Here is a 22,695-nt window from a genome sequence, read left to right on the forward strand (position 1 = left end):
GGGCGTGAGGGGGGCGGAGTCGCTACCGCGGAGAGGAGAGGCGGCAGCCAGAGAGGCCGCACCGGCGGCGGCTGCTCGCTCTTTCCTTCCTTCCTTTCCCTTCCTGTCGGCCCCGACCCGGAGGGCGCGGAGGAGGAGGCAGCGAGCGCTGCACCTGAGCACCCTGGGGCTGCTGGGCCCGTGGCAGGAGCGCAAGGCCGAGCGAGGCGGAATCTCCGCCTGTCTGAAGTGGGCGAGGAGGCCGGTGCAGGTGAGGAGCAGAGCGGCTTCGGGATGCCTCCCCACCCCCGGCTCGGCCCGCCTCCCGTCCCTTCCCGCGGCTGGTCTGCCTGCGCCGCCCCCTCACCCGGCTGCGACCCCAGCTGCACCTTGCGCGGCCCGCAGAAGCGGCCTCGTGGGACCCCTGGGACCCCCCCGTCCGCCTTTCCCCCTGGAAGGGGCGGCGGGGGCTCGAGGGGCGGCCGGGCCAGGCGCGGAGCGGCGCTGAGCTGGAGGGGGATCCGGTTTCCCGGCCGGGCGGAAGGTCCCGAGGGGCCTCCCGGGCTCGGAGCAGCAGACGGTCCCTCCGCGCTCCGCTTTGGAACAGGACGGTTATTTTTGAAGTCAGATTTTGAAGTAAAAAAAAAAGAACAAAATCCATGCCGTAAAATGGTGGAGATGCGGATTTAATAACCTCTTGGGCCTCTTGGCTTAAAACAAAAAATGATCGGTGGATGTAATAATTTCCACTGTTTATTTGGTAGTTAACGCAACCTGTGAGCGGCAGAGCCGCGAGTCTGGCTTGCCCGCACCTTGCAGTGAAAACCGCGTTAAATGCAGCGAGGCTGAAGTTGGCCCTCGCGGGGCTTCCGGGACTTGAGACGTCCAGGAGGGGCATCTCTCCTCCTCCCCCCCCCGGCCTTTGACCTCCTCTCCCCCCCCCCCGGTGAGGCTGCCTGACCCGGTTCTCACGCCCTCCGGGGGGGGGCTTCCCTGTCTCCTCCTCCCCCTCCTCGCCTTCCTCCTCCCCAATAAGCCCCCCTCCCCTGTAGCACTGATGGTGTTACCTAGTTTGGGTCATGAAACGTCTGCAAGAAAACAGCCAGGCTCAGTCCTCCTCCTCCTCCTCCCTGCCCTCCTCCCAATTCTTTTATCACAAAGCACCAGCCTCCCTCCCATTGTGTAAATGTGCCATGGTACACTCTAGTTCTCACCTGGAGGGGACAATTATCAGTAAACAAAGGAAGTCTAATTTTCTAAAATGTTTAAATTTGACATGTAAATAAATACCTCATTGAAATTGATATTGAGGAGAATGCCACAAGGCATACACTTATATTGTTAACATGAGTTAAAGATTTATCAGCTAGGCAAATGATACCAAATTGTGTGGCTTAGCTAGTATGGTAAAGAACAGAAGCCAGATTCAAAATAATCTTGATAAGTGAGACAGGTGAGCTGAAAGTAACGGTGATTTCTGTGTCCTTTGCATTTCTCTCCAGGTTTCGTCTACAAATTAAATGCACAGGTATAGAATGAAATGTGCCTGTCTTGCTAATACTATTTGTGAAAAAGATCTCAGAATAGAAGCTGATTGCAAACCGAATATGAATGAGCGCTTGGAAGATCAGAGTATTTTGGGGTTGCCTGGTAGAAATTTGGGAGTCCTGGGCATCACATCTTAAGGGGTTAAAACCATTTGGGAGGAGGGCTATAAGAGGGACCGTGGAGAGAAATGGAAAAAATTAGAAAAACAGCTTTGCACAGAGAAGGCTGGTTGGAGATGATAGCACTCATTAAATATCTGAATGGAGTTGTCATATTGAAGAAGGCTGAGACTTCTTTTTATTATTTCAGAATGCAGGACTTGGAATAATGGATTTAAGCTACGGGAAGGTGGATTCAGGTTGAATTTTAGAAATAAAAGAATCACTAATGGTAAGAGCCGTGCAGCCAATTAAGGAATTTGATAAGTTCCTTTCCTCTCACTGTTTCTATCCGACAAAAAACAAATTTTGTCTGCCAGGGATGCCTTAATTTGGATTCCCACACTGAGCATGGCATTAGGCTTAATGGCCTCTTCCAACATGATATAATTTAAAATGGTGATGTGGACCAAGGGGCTTTTGAAGATGATTGAAAACGTTTAGGTTCCCCCCCCCTTTTTTTTGTTGGTTTGCTAAGCAATTTGGGGTTAGCTACCTCTGAATAGGGTAGAACTGGGAGATAGTCTCTTGTTTTTTTCTGCACTCTTGCTTTGTGGGACTGTCACAGATGATTAGATGCAAAATCAGGTTGCATACTCAAATTCTTGACATGATTCCATGGATGTAGAAGTGACAGGTTGGGATTGTAGAATCATTCATATGAATATGAAATTTAACTCAGATTGACTTAGAAATGAAAGTCAAATTGTCTTGGAGTTGAACAGAAAATAATTCTGCTCGTTATTTATTGTAAAGTGTGAAGTATGTACCTGAAGTTCCTACATATTATTTAGTAGCATTTTTCTTTCATTTATGTGGCAAAGGAAAGCATGAGAAATAATGTGCCATTTTATGCCAGTCTGGAAAACGTTGATTTATGTCTTGCTGCAGGTGAGTGTCTTTTAGCTTAAGCTCCTCAGCTGGAGGCATCATGAGCAGAAGCAAGCCTGAAAACAACTTCTACAGTGTTGAAATTGGAGACTCTACTTTCAGTGTGTTAAAGCGATACCAGAACTTGAAGCCGATTGGCTCAGGTGCACAGGGGATAGTATGGTAAGGCATTTTCCTCAGTGAAAGAATCTCTGTTTATTGAAGAAGAGAAAATAAAGATGGAGCAGTGTCAGTTTCCTCCCTAGGAAGTAATGGTCTCTGAGATCAACTCCCCGTTTGCCTTCAAGGGGTCCTGCTTTTATTCCGGCTTCCGGTCCCTTTCAGCCAGCATTCTGCCACCATTTGACCCTCTTCTTGGACCAAACACCATCCCTGCTTCAGACAGAGGGAAACAGTCTTTCCCCCACCCGGCACACACCCCTGCTGGGCATTCACCATCTAGTCTTCCCTGGGACAGAAGAATCCCTCCCCCCTCCTCAATACCCCTCAGTACTTTCCATCAGACCAAAGACTCCCAGCTCCTCCTCGGGTAGAACCAGAGTGTCAGGTGGGAAGCAATAAAGAGGAGGAAACTTCAGCCTGTTTTCTGACAGGTGGGATCCTTGGTCTCATGGCTGGCAGCCATCAATCCTGATCTGCATTTCAGCAGGGGCTGCTCATAGGCCTCTGTGGACTCTGGAAAAGAGGGGAGATTCTTTCACGTCAAGGGGATTTTTCCCCCACATGAAGTTGCTCTTAATTCCAGATGGTGCTTCCAGAGGATGGTACATTCTGTTAAATTCTTAAAGTGTTACTTTTTGGTGATGGTGGTGGTGGGGGGGAGGTAGAGGGCTGCAGCTGTATTGAATTGAAGCCATTGAGGGTTGAACAAGAGACGGGTTCTATTCTCTGGAAAAATCAGAAGCATTTAGTCCCATAGAAGAGACCCTATCCCTGTCACTCACTCTTCTGGAGAAGAACAAAAATATTAATAGCTTATATTGTAGTAAGTGTAGAATTTACTCTGCTTGATCTGGCTTCAGATTTCTGCTTGGGTTCATAGCTAAAGTTTATACTTCAGGTCTTATGTATCCCTTTATTGAATTCTAACATCTCCCCTAAACTGAAATCATATACCGCTAATATAATTTTGATAAGGAGCTTTTGAATCCATTTCTGGCGGTGCCGGCAGCCTGCTTGTGGACTATGGCAGCTCTCTTTTATCCACAGTGCAGCTTATGATGCTCTTCTTGAAAGAAATGTTGCAATCAAGAAACTCAGTCGACCGTTTCAGAATCAAACACATGCTAAAAGAGCCTATCGAGAACTGGTCCTCATGAAGTGTGTCAACCACAAAAATGTAAGTCTACCTGTGCAGACTTAAAGATGATATCAGAATTGTCCTTTAGGATTTGATCCTTTTGCTTTCTTTACCATTCAAGGGTAAAGATAAATTAAGAAGACTAAACCACAAGGTATAACTGTCACAGGGAAGGGTTGGATTTATCATTTGAATTGATTTATTGAAAATCTGTCCTGCCTTTTGTTGTTGTTGTTGTTGTTGAAGGCTAAAGCCGTTCTATCAGGTCTCCCCTCATTTTATTCCCATGCCGTCCTTAGTAGGACGGGCCGGGAGAAAACGACGGAGCTAAACGACGGGAAGGAGGGAACGTGAGTCTTGACCCCCCTGCCTGCTTCCTCTCTGGCCCCAGAACTGCCATGGCTCATCTGTTCGCTAGCTGAGAAAAGATGGCCAGTTTTTGAATCTTTTCCTTTGGCTTCAAATATGCCCAGAGTGCATGATTTCTCAGCCCTGAACTTCCTGACTTTCTAGAAAAACAAATAATTAACTGGAATCCTGCACAGGACAGCCATTTTATTTTGCATGGGGAAAACCCTAGACTACATAGGGTTTCTTTTCAAAGATCATGTCTCTTTGGTCTGAATTTTCTGGGTGGATATTATGTAGCTCTGTAGATTTATTTATACCTGGCATTAAGTTAAATTGAGAGTCAGTTGAACACATTTCTCTTGGTTCTTTATGTTTTAGAAATTGTGCATAGTTAAGGAAGAGAGAGAGGCCCCAGATTTGCCAGCATAATCTACTTGCTCTTTTTAGGTATTATTTTTCTCACAATAATACACCTGTCATCTGAGTTGTTTTCTTGTTTGTTTATTCAAGTTAATTTTGCACTAATTCTACTCAAGAAGGATTTTCTCTTTTCCCATTGTAGACCACCAAATTCTAAATCTGGGCATTTTTCAACAGTAAGGATAAAATTGATTGGTACTGTAACCTAGGTGTAAATAAGAAACCAATATGGAGATTTTAGTGCTCTTAAGACTGTTGATCAGATTTTCCAGTTTTGCTGCTTATTTTACTTTTTATATAAATGATAATCAAAAATTGTGTGCTTATTATTGTACTTTTTTTTTGTTCATAGATAATTGGCCTGTTAAACGTGTTCACCCCACAGAAATCACTGGAAGAATTCCAAGATGTGTAAGTATGAATTTCAGGAAGCCTGTGTTAGCCATAATAACACACAACTGACGATAGGGTGAAATGTTCTGCGGTGATTTTGTTGCCTGTTCTGTCTCCCCTCCAAAGTTACATCGTGATGGAGCTCATGGATGCCAATCTCTGCCAAGTGATCCAGATGGAGCTTGACCACGAACGAATGTCCTACCTGCTGTACCAGATGCTGTGCGGCATCAAACATCTTCACTCGGCTGGAATCATACACAGGGTGGGTGAGACCACTCCTGCCCTTTCACGTGTCGTGTAATTTTTATCCATTAAGCTAGGCAGATTTTAATATACCTGAAAGGCCATCTGTGCCAGTTTTACAAGCTTCCTCTCAAATACAACACTTGACTAATATTTGTGTCATTTGCTCTTAATTAACGGATGATTCTTAAATCATCAGTACAACTTAAGTCTGGACATGGTAAATGACCGCATTCTAAGATGGGTGCTTTTTAATTAATCTCTAAATATTCTGGATTTAAGGGCGACTCTGCTGTGAAAAAAGCACATTTCATTTGTCTCTTGTATTAAAAATGTCCAAGAATTCTACTGTTTGTGCAGTTCCCTGAAGGAGATGCTTCGTAGCCAACCAGAGATGTTATTGGAAAAGCTAAGCAGGGCTGGATCCGATGAAGCATTTGGAATGAGAGGATCAGGGAATGCTAGGGCTGTGCACTATAAAGAAATTTGACTGGAAATTCTGAAAAGGATCCTGGAAAAAAGGCAAAACATTTACCAGGTATAATGGAATGTGCGGATGACATCCTGTTTTCTATCTGGTTTACCTGGAAGGCTAAGACAGGAGTTGAACTCAGCTGGAGGAAGACATTACTTTTTTTGCATAATTTCCTTCGGTTAGCTCAAATGTGTTGAATTTATTTCCTGGAGAGTAGGAAAGGACTACTGCCTGGAGTTGCTTTGTAAATGGTTCCATGACTAATCCCTGTTCCTTATTACGTGAACAGTACAAATGGTGTTACATCTCGTCCAGGAAGGGCCATGGCCAGCAGCGGCCCTTCCTGTAAATTTCAGAGCTGTGTATTTTCCCTCTGACAGCTAAAAGATGAATATATGTAATAACTTACAAAAGTTATGGTGCTGTTTTCATAGATGATGCCGAGTGCAGTCATAGTTGTTGAGCTAATTTCTCTTTTGTAGTCTGCTTGATATTCCTTGGAGGTCTCCTATTTTGTATCTTTCTCTTCAAAGGATTTAAAACCTAGCAATATTGTAGTGAAAGCTGACTGCACGCTGAAGATCCTAGATTTTGGGCTGGCCAGAACAGCTGGGACCAGCTTTATGATGACTCCTTATGTCGTGACGCGCTACTACAGAGCACCCGAAGTCATTCTTGGAATGGGATACAAAGAAAACGGTTAGCAGTTTTACATTTTGGTTCCTAGAAAATGCCTTTTTAAATTACATTCCGTGGGTCTCTCTCATCTTTTCATGTGCCTCATTTTATGTTTTGTTTAGCTGTTGAAACCTAATGCATTATCAAAAGGTGCTGTATGTTTAGTCTCTGTTCCATGTTGAAAACATCTTAGGAAATATTAGGTTGATGGTGTTGGGACACAGCGCTTAGTTTCTTGCACAAAACATTTTCTTCAAATGGAAAAAGTAACTTCTATGAAGTGGCTAAAATTAAGCTTGAACTGTGTACAAGAAGTCCTTGCTTAACGAGAGGAACTGGGCCTGCCGTGTCTGTGGCTACGTGATGTGCTCTTAAAGTGTGGTGCCATGTGACAGTGCTGCTCAGTGCCGACTCGCGTCCTGGTTGCTATCGTTGAGCGGCTCCTCTGAGGCCATGAAGGTGTGAAGGCTGCCCCAGGGGGGCGGGGGGGGGGGCTGCTGCAGGTGAGCGAGCAAGTCAGTCACCGCTCCTGCTTGCTGCATTGGGCAGTTTAGCCCCCGGTCAGTAGCCAGGGTTGTTGGCACTAGTTAACACTGCCCAGTTTGAAACAAAGGATAGAAGAAAACCTCTTTGCCTGTTATTTTATCGGCCCATTACGCAGGACATAAATACAATATTCCATGCTGCCTTTGAGCTTTCCCCACTTTCACAGCTACAAAAAACCTACTTTTGACACAATGCCATTGTTGTGGGTTGAAAGCTGTGACGTTGAAGGGATGAGAAGATGCCTTTCTGTATACTAGGGCTCATAAAAGGATATTATTCATGATGAAGTTGTGTGCTAATTCACATTGTTCACAGACAGTGTTGGAGGTAAGCTTCAAAACAAATGAATTATTGCACGTAATGATCGGTCATATTTATTAAAAACTTTCATATTAGAGGAAGGTTTGCTTTTGCTCCAAACTCTAAGTGAATAATAGTTTAATGCTCCATATATCCCATTCAAGTTTTTGATATTTATGTATACGTTTATGTTTACTCATACAAATAATGTAAAACTTTAAATATCAATTCTAGAAGAAGAAATCATAGATATTTTCATAATATCTGTGGAAATATATTTTATTTTAAACAAACCTATCTTACCCTTGAAAGCAAAGCGTTCAAGATAGCTTCCAAAACACCATTCAAATACTATATAGGCAGAGAGAAGAAGAGAAAGGCTGAGGTATCGGTGGCAGAAGGGGCTCCTCACACAGTTGACCTGGCAGAGGTTGGGCCCCGGAGTCTCGACTGTTGCCTAACGATGAGAATAGTTAAGTAGCTTTACTTATTGTCCCTATAGGCATCCGGTGGAGCCCTTTTGAATGCTTCCTGAGGGTTAGTATATATGATTTACTCTGCTAACCGTGTTTTTATAAACCATAGAGACGTGCAGTAATATACATGCAAAACACCTGGAAGGTCAAGTGGGCCATCTTCTCTCTCTGTGATTAAGTGCTGCCTCTTCTTAACAGCCCTTCCTTGATCCCTAAGCTGATTTTGATAACACCCACTGCAGTATCGTCCTTGGGCAGCTCCACGGGTTGAGGATTGAGGGCACTTGGCGTGAGACAGATTACGAAGGACGTTCGGGGTCTCCCTGGCATTCTCTAATAGTTTGCTTTCATCTTCTTTGTCTGCAATTTTGTTCTTTTTACTTTACTGAAAGAAATTTTCTTTTCATGAAATGCAGTGTAGGAATACTTCTAATAGGTAAGTAAGTTATAACATATCAGAACAATATATTAAAAAGGCTGGGAGAAAAGGAGCCCTTTCCTGGTCCCCAGAGGAACTTCTGCCCAAGGAGTGGCATGAACCCCGAGAGGCACCGCTGGGATTGCCCTGTCCTTGCTCTGCCCTCCCCGCGGTTCAGCTGGAGGAAAGGGAAGTTCCCTCGGCCTGAAGCCGGATAGTTCCTTCTGCAGATGCCTCTGCATCTCTGTGGTTGATCATCCCCCCCCCCAAGCAGGCAGCGATCTGGTCACTTGAATGGGGGAAAGGCCAGGGATTCCCAGGGCTGGGATTCTAGATTAGAAAGCCGAAGAAGGAAGGGCAAACTATTTTAGGTTTTGTTGCCAGGAAAATTCTGTGGACCTCAGGAGCCACACTTGGCTCGAGGCATTTGCTCAGTCTTTCTACACAACACACTGTGTGTGTGTAAACCAAGAGCACTTTTGAACAATCTTCTGAACAGGAACATCTAACAAGGTCACATATATTACCTCAGCATGGATAATTGTTGCTTATCTCAGTGCAAGAAAAATAAAAGCAAAATTTCCTTCGGCTCAGTTTCTGAGTCCAGGCATGCTGTTGTCTAGGCCCAGGGTGGAAGTGGCTCACTATGGCCTCCTTCCACTCCAGCCCTGGGGGGGAGGGGGGGGCAGGGCAGGTGTCCCCTTGATGTGCTGACCTGACCTGACCTAGCTTAGCTTCTGGGCCCAGATCCAGCCAGGTCTGCCACCAGAGGAGCCTGTTAGCACTGTGGAAGGTACCATCCCTTGCTTCCGATAGCAAGACTGGATCCAAAAATACACTCGGGCATTCTCTCCAGGAGGGGGGGGGGAAGCATACACACACTGCCACCTCTCTGGAAAAATTGATCCCTTTTCATCCTAAAACCTCAATTTTTGACACTAATTTAGTTTATTAATTTTTAAGCAGCCTATTATTGATTCTCATTGCTAATAAAATTTGTGCTTCTGTATTAGTTTTGTTAAATAATTCAGTTTCTTACTATTTTTTATTTGAGCTAGATTATAATGCAAGAATTCTGAAAGTGTTAGAATTTATTCTATAACCGATGTACCCTATGCAAAAAGGGATCAGTGCAAGAAGTCCCACAGCAGTCTCTCCTTCTGTTTTTCTTGCACAGAAGATGTTTTTGCCGTGGGAGTCATATGTATGTTCTGAAAATACATTCACGCCTTGTTCTCATGATTCCTTTTCCCTTTTGTTAATGCTTTCTTTGCCATAAGATGCAGTCATGTCCTGCTGCTTCTTTTAATTTCTAGTGACAGTTTGCTTTGCTTCTTCTTTTTGTGCTACAAACATAGTGGATTTATGGTCTGTTGGGTGCATTATGGGAGAAATGGTTTGCCACAAAATCCTCTTTCCAGGAAGGGACTGTATCCTTGTGCTTCTGCAGCGGGATTAATTTTTAATAATTAATTTCTTCAGGTAGATTTCTTCTGTCCTCTTTTTTTTTAATGTTCCTTCTTGGGATATAAGTTTGACACAGTATTTGTTTTTGAAAGCCCTAATCTTTATTTCTGATAAATATAAAAATTAGAAATTGATTCTGTTAAGGCTGCATCTAGCAGTAGGAAATAGTCTCCACTGGGTTGGTGGCGCATTTTTATCCATTTATGTTCCTCCTGCGTCCCTCTTTGTTTTCCCTGGTCGTTTTGTTTGTGTGCTTCCTTCTCAATCTCCCTTTTTTGTTTCTTTCCACTCAGTTAATGTCATTGCATTTTGATTTCAGTTGACATTTGGTCAGTGGGGTGCATCATGGGAGAAATGATCAAAGGTGGTGTTTTATTTCCTGGCACAGATCGTATCCTTCCTGGGGCCTTGAACAGAAATCTGAGCAGACAGATCTTCTCTGCCTTTTTTCTTTTTAACACAAACATTAAGTTTTACACACTCACACAAGAGCATTAGATACTTTAATGGTCTAATAAATTTTATTGACAAACATTTGGTACGAAAAAAATTGTCTTTTATTAAGAGTTCAGTTAGCCAAGAATACATTGTCTGAATTTGATCTTAAAACGGTATTGGTGAACTGTGATGCTGCAAAAGCAGAGTTCATTCATAGGGAGATCTCATGCTTAGGACAGAATGTTTGTATTGAAATCTTCAAAGTTCTCCGACAGACCCAAACCTCATCACCAAGTGCTATCAACGTTCTCGACCCCTTGTTTTAACTACAAACCAGGACAAACCTGTACTGAATCAGCCAGCTCAGAATTTGCCAACACCTTTAAGATTTTTTTTTTTAAAAAATGGAACACTTTCAATAAAGACACAACCTCATCTAATTTTTTTCTGTTTTTTTGTTTGTTGTTCAGTTAAAATGGGAGGCCACTTTAGAGTTGATATGTGTGAGGAATGGATGAGTTTCTTATTTTCCAATTGCAAACATTTATTTTTGAGTTGCTCATATATGACTTTTCTACATTTCTGTATCCCAGACATGAATTTACTCAGCTTCTGTTGAGAAGATCTGTTCTTGTAGATTACCAACATTAAAGAGTGGAATTGCTGTGGAACTCTAAAATTCTTTTTTCTTGTTCTTCTCACCACTTTTTCTGAGTGATTGGTAGTTTTAACATAACTTTTGTTTTAAACACCAAATACATAGATTTTCTTAGCTTCATGATTTCAGATATTGATCAGTGGAATAAAGTTATTGAACAACTAGGGACACCCTGTCCTGAATTTATGAAGAAGCTGCAACCAACAGTGAGGACGTATGTGGAGACTAGGCCTAAATATGCTGGCTATAGTTTTGAAAAACTCTTTCCAGATGTTCTATTTCCAGTTGATTCTGACCACAATAAACTGAAAGGTAAGATACCATTAAAGTTTTCTCCTGCAAATGTTGAAATGACATCTTAGGAATAATAAAAGTAAAAGATGCATTGGATTGCGGGTTCCTATAAGTAGAATCTTAATTTGCCTTAGCATTGGGATCGCATCTAATTGGTTAATCGTTCTCATTCTCCTATAAATAACTAGCTCACCTAAAGATTTTTTATATGTTTTATATGACTGTTCACAGTTTCACCTTTGTTGGCAAATGAGTTTATGGTTTAGAAAAAAAGAAAACGCTACTTTCCTCACATTCACATTATTTTATTATTACATGTCACTACAAATATACCAGAAGTATATATACATCTGAGTAGAGCTGGTGGTCTGTTATACTTCGTTGAAGGAGATTTCTGTTTCGTTGGTATGGTGAATGCCAAAATTTATCCTGGCCAATTTAAAAGTACTTTTCCCTTGGCCACGGACAGCCATTAGAACAGAAGGCAGGAATTACCCAGTCAGACCACTTTTTCAGTTCCCCAAAACTTGAGAAGCTATTTATTGTCTTCAGGAACAGCTTTTCCATGTTGCTTCACGGGATTTCAGGTTTCTCCTGCTTTCCATTTGTGGAGCAAAATCTGCTCAGCCAAGAGCCGGCCCTTCAGATAGGCCGGGGTGGCAGCAGCAAAATGCCTCCAGGGAGCCAGTGGGTCAAGACGGCTGAGGCAGGGGCTGGAGCCCTGTCGTAGGGAGCCAAAACTGCCCGTTTGGGGAGGGGGAGAGGAGAGATTGGGAGAGACCCCATTCTCTGCCAAGAGAATCATCACACCTTGCCGCCTTCTGCATGCCAACAAGGCCTGGGCTTTGGCCAGGGAGGGAGCTTTGAAGCAAGAAGGCAACACCCTGGGCCTTCAGGGCAGGAGCCCGCCTCTGAGGCAGGGCCCTTGCTTGCACCTGAGCAGCTGAAGAGAACGGTAGCAAAGGCAACACCGTGCCTAAAGGCAGCCACGCCCACCACCCATGGAAAGTAGTTGTAAAGCTGATGGGGGGAGGGAATACTTCTTGCTCCTGGTTGCACTGAGCCCCGCCACATTACGCGCGCCTGGCTGGCGTTTCAGCGTCCTGACTTCCTGATGCAGAGATGGCGTGACACGTCGTCAGGCTGTCATTTCCCGTGTGAAGACGAGCTTATAGACTGCCTGGAAATAACAGTGGTGCCACAATCATATTTTCATATTAAATAGAAACTGGGCCGTGAAAATATTTATAGAATCTCATTTAGACACTTTGTATTCTTTTGGATTCAGTCACAGAGAGAAAGTTGTGGCACAGAATTAGATGCTGGGGGGGGGGGAGCGGAGTGGCCCTGACCAGGAAGGGCCTTTTCATGTTTCAGTTGATGCAGGTTGTGGCCAGTCGGTTCTCCTTGGTCAGTGGAGGTGCAAGTGGACAGGACAAGAGAGGATGGTCTTATTTTGCCTGAGAAGGCAGAGCCAACAACGTGCCATGTTAGAAAAGAAGAAGCTGCCCTGCATGCCAGGGTTAGTTTTCCTCAGTTTCTTTGGAACGGCTGCCACAAAGGTAGCCCTGCTCCGGTCTCTCCACCGCTCAGGCCGCCGGTGGGGCTAGGGCCAGGCGCGTTTCTTGCCTTTCCTTGGCAGCGAAAGGGTGAGTTGATATCGATCAGCCTGGGGCCAACGGAAAGATGGAAAGATCGGTGGAGGAGCTGGCCAGTCAGTCGCCAGCTGGCTTCAGAGAGAGGAGGAGGAGCGGAGTGTCTCCCTTCAGGCAGATGGGGGGGGGGTGAGCAGTGTGTGTGTGTGGGGGGGGGTTTAAAGGGTCTCTTCCCTCAGGCCCAGAGGCGGGGGGGGGGGCTGCCTCTTGCAGCAGCAGCAGGAGCTGTTTTTGATGCTGCTGTTCCAAGTCCTGCTTGGACAGCAGCATGTCCCATAAATTGTTGTTACTGTTATGGTTGGCCACACACGGGATGTTTGGCCTAGACTTGGTGTTTTCATTCCCCTGCTGAGTCCCCGGGGCAGTAGGCAGAGGTGGATGTTTGATTGCGTCCAAGGGATTGGTGCAGGATGTGAGCTGCTCCACACCAAGCTGCCTTTTGCCATTGAGCGATGGGGATTTTGCCAGTGCTGATGGGGTTCAGGTGGGGTTCCAGATACTCTGGGATTGCACCCGTTACTATCGGTGCCACCTTTGCTTTCTTTCCCCATACTCATTCCACTTCCACTTTTGTGTTTTGTGATTCTCTCCAGTTCTTTCTCCTCTATTCTGCTGTCTCTGGGCACTGCCATGTCCGCCAGGCAGACTTTTTTTGCTTTCCCTACTGACAGTTGTTACATTTGGGGTGTTATGTGACAAGTGCTTGTCTTAGTTCTAAAGGCCGGAGAATTTTGGCTTCTTCATTTTCTATTGCTTTCTCTGTTTTGTGGCCCCACCAGTTCTCGCTTGTAAGGAAATGGTATTTCTTGCAAGTATTCCAGTGCACCATTGTTGCTACTTTGTCAGCTGTTGTCCGTAATCCATCTGTGCGATCTTCTTGCAGAAGCTAACCAAGTGATAGACTTTTTTCCCCAGCTCCTTTGCAGATGTGGTACTTGCTGTCTGTTGCTGTCTTCTTTGTATGCATTTCTTGAGGCTTGGTCTTGTGCAGCCAGAATTGGCCCCTCTGTTTCTTTCCTCAATCTTTCTACTCTTAGCCATTGTCAGATGTTTTTTTTTTTAATGCACTGTCCTTGCAATACTTCCTCTTTCTATGCCTCTATTCCTTTCTTTATTTGGTCTTCCTTGTAGGCCAGTTTGGTCTCCCCAGTACTCAGCAATCAGGTGGATGCAGAGGGGGACACCACATGAACCAGCCTGTTCAACCGGTTAACTGCTCTTACCGTCATAAATTTCTCTTAATAAGGAGTTAATGCCCAGCCCCTTGTCATGTTAGAACATAGAATAATAGGGTTCAAAGGAATCTCGGAGGTCTTCTAGTCCAACCCAGCTAGTTCTTTCTACTTCTACTATGGCAGTTTGCAAGCGTGCCTGTCTCCTAGTTCCTCTCATATATAAGACTCTTAACCGGTTTGTCACTTGCTTCTTTTTAGAATTTTCTGAAAATATTCCTTTTCCAGTTACACAATTTTAGCCGTATTCATCCACATCCTCTTATACCTAATGGTTTCTTTCTTGCCCATGATCCAGTTCTTGGGATTCACTTTCTGGAAATCAGGACGGATCCACGAACCCCACAGTGGTTGCTTCCACAAGCTTTGGATCCTATTGGCCCTGCTTCACTTCCTCCTCTGCCCAAGGCCTTTGCCCTCCGGGTCCCATTTTTTCCAGCACTCGGATTTCCTGACTTCCTCCAGTGAGGAACCCAAGGCACACCTTCAGCTCTTTTTCACACTGAAATCCTAGCTTCAGAGCATAGCCAATAAATGAAAGAAATAGTATAGGGTTTCCTGCCTGAGCAGGGGGTTGGACTAGATGACCTCCAAGGTCCTTTCCATCATCATCATCATTATTATCATCACCACCACCATCCCAGCATAAAAGGTTGGATTCATGGCGAGACAGAACGTACGCCGTCTTGCACCAGCTGGCTCTACCCGATAGATTTGCAGACAGGCTTTGCCTGTTGCTGTTTTAGGGAACCTTTTTGGGGATGAGAGGAAACCCATTTTGGAACCGCTTTCCTATCAGAAGTTCCATTTCTCGTGCTGAGTGGAGCTGCAAATATCCCCCCTCTTTTGGGTGAGGAACATTTGGTTGCTCCGAGTGTGTGTGTATGCGGGGGGGGGGGGAGGATTTAGAGAGGTTCTCCTGAAGCTAGCCAGCCACAAATCCTCTCAGCCCCAGCTTTAGGTGCAAGGTTGTTTTGCGATAGTCTGTCACAGCTGAAATCCAGGTTCTTTGACTGAGGTGTGTCCTTCTCTGGGGGGGGGGGGGAGCCAAGTTCTGATGTTGTTGGCCCTGCTTTCTTGAGGAGGAGAGAAGTTAATTCTTTCCTGTCCTATCAGGTCCACCCTTTGCTGACCAGAAGGACTCCTCGTGGTAAGTTCAAATTTCAGTTTCCCCTTCTCATTTGACCAGCGATAGGGTTCTGCTAGCAGATTACAGAGCTAATAGGCAAATACTTGTGTCTTTAATAATGCCACTTTTTATTATTTACAGTCTCACTATCAGAAGTTTGTAACCAATTTAAGATTGTAGATGATGAGGATCACCTCTCTCCTTGATCTGTTCTTGGTCTGTCTTGTTCACACCTGGAACTTCAGTGCAGGTTCAGCTCTCGCTGACGTTCATTGGTGGGAAATTCTGCCTGGACGGGGGTGGGGGTGGGGCTTATTTTGGTCCTCCTGGCCATGAGCCCCAGGCAGCAGCTGGAGAGACTGGCTCTGCTTTGCCCCCAGCTGAGAGGAAGCAAAGCAGGGGCAACTTCTGATGCCGGGCACCCAACAAGAGCAGAGTCTAGTTGCCAGGTTTTTTTTTTTTTTTTTACCAACTTTGAACAGGAATGGGATTCGTTTTTCCCCCTCTCTCCTCTGGACATCTCCAGGAGCTGAGGAAATTTGTGCTCCTTGTTCTCTCTGGAGGCTGGCTGACTTCTTCTCTAAATCAGCCTTAAATCAGCCATTCGTTAAAAAAAAATGGATTACGGCTCCTACTCACTGGTGTAATCGATCTGGGTTTATCCTATTTTATGTATCACTTTCCCAAATGTTTAATTATATTCTGTATTAAACTTTGCTCTTGCAGCTAGCCAGGCAAGAGATCTGTTGTCCAAAATGCTGGTGATCGATGCCTCAAGAAGAATTTCAGTGGATGAAGCTCTGCAGCACCCCTACATTAACGTCTGGTATGATCCCTCGGAAGCTGAAGCCGTAAGTCCTGGTCTCCGGAGTCTGGACTCTGTGCAGGGAAGGATAGCGGAAGCGGGAGGCAGGGTGTGGCCCAGAGCCGTAGCTGGAGAGGCCCTGCAGGGCGGAAACTCAAACCGTATAACTGGTGGGGGTTCGGCGGGCGGGGTTTGTCTATAAAAGAGTGATGGAAGAGCCAAATTTTATGTGCTTGCTTGCTTGTAAAAAAATTAACCTTGCTCTTTTTAAATAATTGCTGATTGAATGACATAGAACTACACCCTGGTGCCTGTCACTTGAGCAAGCTAATAAGCTAGGCTTACTGCATACCTGTTATTAAACTGGGTGTATCTGTTATTTTGTTCGCACTGCTCCCTTTAGCTAAGTTCTTCTTCTGTTCCTAGCCTCCTCCAAAGATACCAGACAAGCAATTAGATGAAAGAGAGCACACAATAGAAGAATGGAAAGGTGAGATATAAATGTTTTTCATGATCAGCGTAAGCCAAGTTGGATGCCAGTAGAGATGCAAGGAAGGAGGGTCAGGAGGAGCGCTGAACTGTGGCGTTTTAAACATCGACCAACCAGTGACCTAGACAGAGGCAACAATGACAGAGTGGAGGGGGATGATGGATGGATGGATGGTTTCTCAGGGCTGCTACAAGGTTGGAAAAGTGGGGGTGTAGCACAAAGGGGGTGGAAAACTTGCTACCTGTCCTGTAACATCATTGCTTTCAGTGGGAGGGCCCTTCCTGGCATTCCACTCTGCGGCTGCCCACACCGGAGGGAACCCACGTCTTGTTTCCCTGCTATCTGGGTTAGTTGGAAAAAAGACTGAATATAATAAGTCAATCATAATCATTTTATTTATGACCAGAAGGCCTGAATAGCAGTAATAACCAGCCTCTTTTGAAAGTAACAGTGAAACCAGATCAGCTTCCTATGCTGCAAAGTGTCCCAAACTCAGGTGGGAGAAACGGTTCGAAAATTGGGAGAAATGGAGGCAAACTCCAGGGGGAAAATGAGAAACCAGCCATTATAAATCATGTGTTTGTGGAACGGCTGGCCCCAGATAGATTGGCCACGTTGGCTGGGTAATGGCCTTTCCTGGTGAATGGGTTGACCTTCCGAAAGGAAATTCTGTAGGTACTCTGTGGGTTGTCTTGGACTGAAACATTAATCTATACAATCGTAAAAAGCCTGAAAAAATATTAATTACCATATTCTGCATGTGCCGGGAAGTTTTTGTTCCATATGTCCTGTATTTCCTACCTTAGTCCCACCCATTCAGGTGGGTGCACGGTTTTTAAAGGAGAACGGAATCGGAGCATGAAGCACGGGCATTGTGTGGCTTGTCTGATACTTTCCCTTTGTGGCTTTGCTGCTCGATAAGTGGAGTTCTGTCTTGCAGATGAAATTGCTTCTCTAGCTTGCCTGACATGCTCTGCAGATAACGCTTCCCCTGATGATTTGCAGAACTGATTTACAAAGAAGTTGTGGATCTGGAGGAGAGGACCAAGAACGGAGTCATACGTGGGCAGCCGCCTCCTTTAGGTTAGTTGCTGTAGGTGTTCTTTGGTTAATGCCACCTATAAGGGGGGGGGGAGAGGCTGTTTTTATGTAGCCTTAGTTCACATATGCGGTGCCTTGTCTGAATGTTGAGATTATGCCTGCTCTTATTCATATGTAGATAGCTACATATCGTTTTGTATGTGTAAATGTCCATATTGACGTTGGGAATCAGAATAATTGTATGCCATGGGAGTGCACACTTTTTCTCTGCAAGAAGATTGGCAATAGTATTTACACATGGGAGCCTGAATCACCCTTGTGCAGCTGTCCTGAGAAACCCTCTAGGTCTGTTTCCGTTCCCCAGGCGGGAAATGTTATTTCCACTCTTGTTGTCGACACGTTGGGAAGTGTCATAGTCTCTGATCGTTTCTGGTACGATCTAACGGAATACTACCGTTGCGATTAAATGAGGGCCGAGAGTGGCCCAAAGTCACCCACCTGGCTTTGTGGCTTAGGCAGAACTGGAACTCGTGGCCTGCTGGTTTCACCGGCACATCAGACAAGCTCTCAAGGTACGCCTTTAGGACAGGGCTAAACTGAATTGGGCAGGTTTTCCTCCCTGACCATGGGAACAAGATGGCCGGCCACCAGGAAACGGCTAGAGGAGGAGAAACTCCGAATCGGAGGAGGAGTGAGGGATCGCCCTGTGGCTGAAGGGCTGCTTTGTTTCTCATAGCACAGGTGTAGCCACGGTCAGCGGCCCTCGGCCTCCATCTTCATCCCCATCAGTCTGTGATGCATCTTCACTGTCCACTGACCGGACTCTGGCCTCCAACACCGACAGCAGCCTGGAAGCCCCAGCGAGCCCCTTAAGTTGCTGTAGATGATGACGAGTGGACGTAGGAGAGGAATGGCTAGCCACAAGAATCAGTGGTATTATTTCGGGGTGTTTTTAAAAGTTAATTGTGGGATTAATTTTCAGAGTGCTAATTTTAAAGTAAAATAGTAAATCACGATGCTATTCTGTAATTAACTGTACAGTATGGAACTTAATTTTTATTGTTTTAAAATTGCATGCTTTACTACTGTGATTTTTGACTTTATTTTTTCAGGATGCATTTATAAGATAGGTTTATGAAATGTAATATTGCTATTCAGTTTGCTATATCACAGCTTCTTTCGGGGTCTTTTAGATTTGTTTTTTCAGAGAATCTGTATCAGCAGAGGCATTTTTCAGCTCCAAAACTTAATCTTTTATTTCCAATTGTTGTTACTCGTGGGATATCTAATTATAGGCTATACAATAATGCCTGGATAAGGTCTTTGAACAAAAATGTTTCTGTAAGTGTTTATCCAGGGAACGCTGTCTAAGCTGGCTGTCTTCAACGGACGCCGTCTGTCCATTTGCCCAAAGGGAGGATACAGGAGGGGAGGCATGCCAGCGATTCCAGGGGTGAGGCGGCTGAATGCTCTTGGCAAACCTCGAAGTTGCCATCGGCCTGGCTCACCTCCCTTGCACAAGGCCTTTAAAATAATCCCCCGTTTGCACCTGGAGCGTGTTCGCTTCTCCATTCATTTGTTGCATTCAGATTAGTACCAGTTCTAGAAACAAAAATGTTTTTTCCCCTCCTCTTTGACGGTTTTCTTCTCAACCTGTAGCTGATACTTCTGGATCTGTGGTATAAGTATTATATAAGTGTACTGTGTACGCTCCAGGGGGGAGTCACCTGTGCAACCTTTTGTGACACTGGGTATTAGAACAACCCAACAGAAATCACAAAAGACACGAGGACTGCACTGAGATCATGTTTTGGTTAATTTCCTTCCAAGAAAAAAATAGTGTAGAAATGCTGAATATAATTGAAAATGGTTCTGCTTTCTGCTGAAATGAGTTTCAATACATATCTTTGAATATGTATTTCATTTTATTCCTCAGATTCAAATTCTGAGTTCATTGTGAATTTAAAATTGTGAATTTAAAAAATGCAGAGTTTTAAGAATTAAGCTTGTACTATCTGCACGGTGTAGATAGAAGTCATTTCTGTTTGTTTTTATTTATTAAATTTGTATGCTGCCAGTTTCACGTGACTCTTGGCAGGTTACAGTAACCGAAATGTCCATGGTTTGCGTAATTCTACAAACAGCAAAACAAACTTGGCAAAAGTAACACTGAAACAACCGTGACAAACCATAACAGACAGTGCAGGTTGGCAAACCGACACCCCGCAGACACGAAACAATCTCTATTATACCTCAGTCAGGTGACAGTCACACCACGTCCACAGATCTCAGTGACAAAAGCAGAACTGAGCTTGGCCCCCCCAAGCCCATTGGGAACAATTCCGACCTTAGTGTTTTCTGGGAAGCTGTACTCTTTGGGGGGGGGGCAGCATAAGTGAGGCTGCACCCTTTGTTTGGGCCTTTGGGTGAAAACGCTCGTTCCTGGCTTCAGTCACCCTTCCTTCCTTCCTTCCTTCCTTCCTTCCTTCCTTCCTTCCTTCCTTCCTTCCTTCCTTCCTTCCTTCCTTCCTTCCTTCCTTCCTTCCTCTGTCCTGGAACGGTGGAGTCTCCCGTTATGCAGGGAGGGAGGAGACCCGTGGGTCCACTCGGCCCTTAGGGCTGCCCTCCAAAGCCAGCCGAGAGCCGCAAGCCCTGGCCTAATGCCGCTCCCGGGTGGCCTTCAGAGGCAGATCTGGGTAGAGCACACGGAGTCGTTTGTACAAGTGGTGGTGATGATGATGATGAAGGCACAAAGTCTTCACACTCTGGGCAAGGCCCCAACTGGAGCACAGGGGCCCAAAGCCTTCCTGCCCAGCCATCCTTTGTGCATCCGGCAGTGGCCGTGTGTGCAGGGAAAGCCCAGTTCATGGACCCGCTTTCTTAAGGGACAATGCTGGGCCAACCAAGAACTGTCTGAATAGCAGGTCTGAAGTTGAACTCAGGCAGCAAGCAAGATGTTGTGTTGAAAAACGGGAAAGGGTCTGGATTCCCTCCACGCAAGCAGCCTGTCGCATCTCCACTTGTAAGTCACCACCTGAAACTGCCCACAAACAAAAATTTAAATGATTCTATCTTCAACATTTGTAAGGTCTGGACAAGGAAAGCTCCTGTGCCATGATTGATTGGACTGACAGGAGAACAGGAAAGGGGAAGCCCCAAATGCACCATCCAAGTCTTGGAAAAGATCCCCAGTGCTCTTATCTCAAATATGAATCTGATCAAAAAGGATCCAGATAATCCACTTCTTCCAGGGTGCTCTGTAATGGTCTGCAGTTGTTGCTGGATTAAGAAAGGGCATCCTGTAGGAAGATGTACCACAGTCTCCAGCAAGGCTGCAGGAATTGTGACTGCACTCATTGAGACACTGACCGTCTCCAAGGTCCCGTCTGTCCTATACTAGTCTTCCCTGTTGGAAAATACATTAGAAAGTGTCCTATTTATTTCAAACCACAGTCTGAACGCCTTTGAAAAATTTTGCAAGTGTCACTGGGGTTACAAGATCACATGGCCCTTTAAGAATCAAGTCTGAGGCAAGCTTGAGTTGGTTTTGGGGCAATGTGTTCTGCGGAGCAGAGACCTGAAGAGACCAAGTAGGAGATTTAGTTACTCCTTCCTCCCTAAAACGGGATTTGCAACTCTGAACGAGAGAGCCTGTGGATACAGAGAGCAGCTGTTTCGCTTCATGATGGAGACCTGAATAGAAATCCTTGAATGCCTCCGGTCGCCTTCCAATCCACAAGGGACCACCCAGGTCATCTGCTGCTAGGCGACGGCCGACCTCTCTTGTCCCGGCTGCCTGCGACACCGTTGGCAGCCTCGGCACCTGCCGCAGGCTGGTCCTCCCAGTCACTGAGCTTCCGTTGCCGCCACCAAAACAGGCAGGATAGCCTTCCTCAGCCGTTTCTCCAGTCAGCCAAGGGGTTCTCTGCCTCCCGCTGCACTGCCACTCCTCACAGCAACTTTCAACCAGATTCCTAATACTGGAGCTTAAAAGTAGCTATTAACTAACTAAAGCCACCCGAAACAATTAACAACCCAAATCAGCTCTCACTAGCTAATGAACAGCCCCCCCCCCCAGTGTCCAGCTTTAGTCCCTCCTGTTGTGGACTTAAAGGTTAATAAATACGGACATTAGCACTGCAAGGGGAGAGAGGGCACATGCATGTCAGGTGGGTCACATGCTTGGAAGGTGGAAGATATTTCCCTGTATGGTGACTCTTTTTAAATCAGTTTAGCTTGGGTTTTTTAAAGAAACCCTTTGCATTTCAGGATTAATTTTGTCTGGTGCTAGAAAAACTCAGAGGTAAGAGAAAAATGGAGAATTCTAGATACTGAGGTATAGCACCAGGAGTTATCTTGCAACATAGCGCCAGTTTCTGATCAAGTCTAGGCAATTATTTCCAAATCCTGTAAAATTTGTCAACAAAGGCAATTACCTACAAGGATCCGATACACAGAGCATAAATTGATTAATTCACTCGTCTTAATTTATTGTGCCTGCTGTGTCATGCTGCCTCCCCCTCCTTCATTTTCAGTCAGGGATACAAGCCGTTCGATGGATTTGAATTAGCCATTGGAAAAAAGAGGCAGAGTTCCCTCTGAGAACGAGCCTAACACAGCCGATGCAGAAGTCTGTAAGGGAAAGGCACGCTGTGGATGGTGCAGAGGGGCAATGTTGCCAGTTCTAGCAATCCTTCCATAAAAGGAGAGCATTAAAAGGCAACAAAAGTAATTCTAATTTTGTAGATCAACTAAGTACTATTTTTCCAGTCTTTGTCTTTGCCGTTATGTATTCTATATGCTAGATTTAGCAAAGCAATTGTGCTGTGAGTGAAATCCTTTCACCTCTTCCTCACCAATCTCTGATTTTCCATTTAGACCAACAACTGGGATGTCAGTGCATGAATAAGGTGGCAAAGTAGGTTTGCACTTTCATATGTACATCAGAGAGAGAGAGAGAGAGAGAGAGAGAGAGAGAGAGAGAGAGAGGCCAGGGCAAAACTGCTTGGCTGGGAAAGAGTGCAGAGGGCATCCACCACCTTCAGGCTTTGCCCCACTGACTTCCTGCGGTGATATTGCCCAGGGTTGTGAAGAAATACGCCATCTCTTCTTGCAGGAGGTGATTTCTCTCCTCTGCGTCTTTCCTTGCCTGCTCAGAGTTCCTCAGCTTCTTTTCCAGCACCGTCTGCTTCTTTTTCTGTTTGACTAGCTCTTCTTCCAGTCTTGTCGCCAGCTTCCTCAATTCTGCGCTTGCTTCTTCCATTCTTAAAGCGAAGAGAGAGCACGAGTTAATTGCATAGAGCAGAT

The 22,695-nt window shown here is 45.2% G+C and overlaps 2 protein-coding genes across 7 annotated transcripts in view; one reads left to right on the forward strand and one right to left on the reverse strand.

Annotated features, from left to right (window-relative positions):
* On the forward strand, nucleotides 1-19,496 carry MAPK8 (mitogen-activated protein kinase 8). Of its 6 annotated transcripts, none has more exons than XM_039368605.1 (14): nucleotides 1-250; nucleotides 1,837-1,917; nucleotides 2,577-2,738; nucleotides 3,170-3,340; nucleotides 3,786-3,915; nucleotides 5,000-5,058; nucleotides 5,167-5,305; nucleotides 6,295-6,460; nucleotides 9,538-9,609; nucleotides 10,872-11,054; nucleotides 15,779-15,903; nucleotides 16,284-16,347; nucleotides 17,353-17,430; nucleotides 18,130-19,496. In XM_039368605.1, the coding sequence occupies exons 3-14, from the start codon at nucleotides 2,617-2,619 to the stop codon at nucleotides 18,273-18,275; spliced, it is 1,455 nt and encodes a 484-aa protein (XP_039224539.1). In that variant the 5' UTR covers nucleotides 1-250; nucleotides 1,837-1,917; nucleotides 2,577-2,616; the 3' UTR covers nucleotides 18,276-19,496. The 6 variants fall into 6 exon arrangements, with proteins under 6 accessions (XP_039224539.1, XP_039224541.1, XP_039224538.1 ...); XM_039368604.1 differs by lacking the exon at nucleotides 9,538-9,609 and adding an exon at nucleotides 9,966-10,037 and having other exon boundaries at nucleotides 2-250; XM_039368606.1 differs by lacking the exon at nucleotides 9,538-9,609 and adding an exon at nucleotides 9,966-10,037 and having other exon boundaries at nucleotides 3-250; nucleotides 18,125-18,268.
* Nucleotides 19,424-22,695, reverse strand: part of LOC120319587 (rho GTPase-activating protein 22-like) — a 15,985-nt gene continuing 12,713 nt past the window's right edge. The window contains exon 7 of the mRNA XM_039368603.1: nucleotides 19,424-22,652. Coding sequence (XP_039224537.1) covers nucleotides 22,430-22,652 — 223 coding nt within the window. The 3' untranslated portion in view covers nucleotides 19,424-22,429. The remainder of the gene's footprint in view (nucleotides 22,653-22,695) is intronic.

Source organism: Crotalus tigris, unplaced genomic scaffold, assembly GCF_016545835.1.
Source record: "Crotalus tigris isolate CLP2741 ecotype Arizona unplaced genomic scaffold, ASM1654583v1 scf7180000020858.209836, whole genome shotgun sequence".
Classification (NCBI taxonomy): domain Eukaryota; kingdom Metazoa; phylum Chordata; class Lepidosauria; order Squamata; family Viperidae; genus Crotalus; species Crotalus tigris.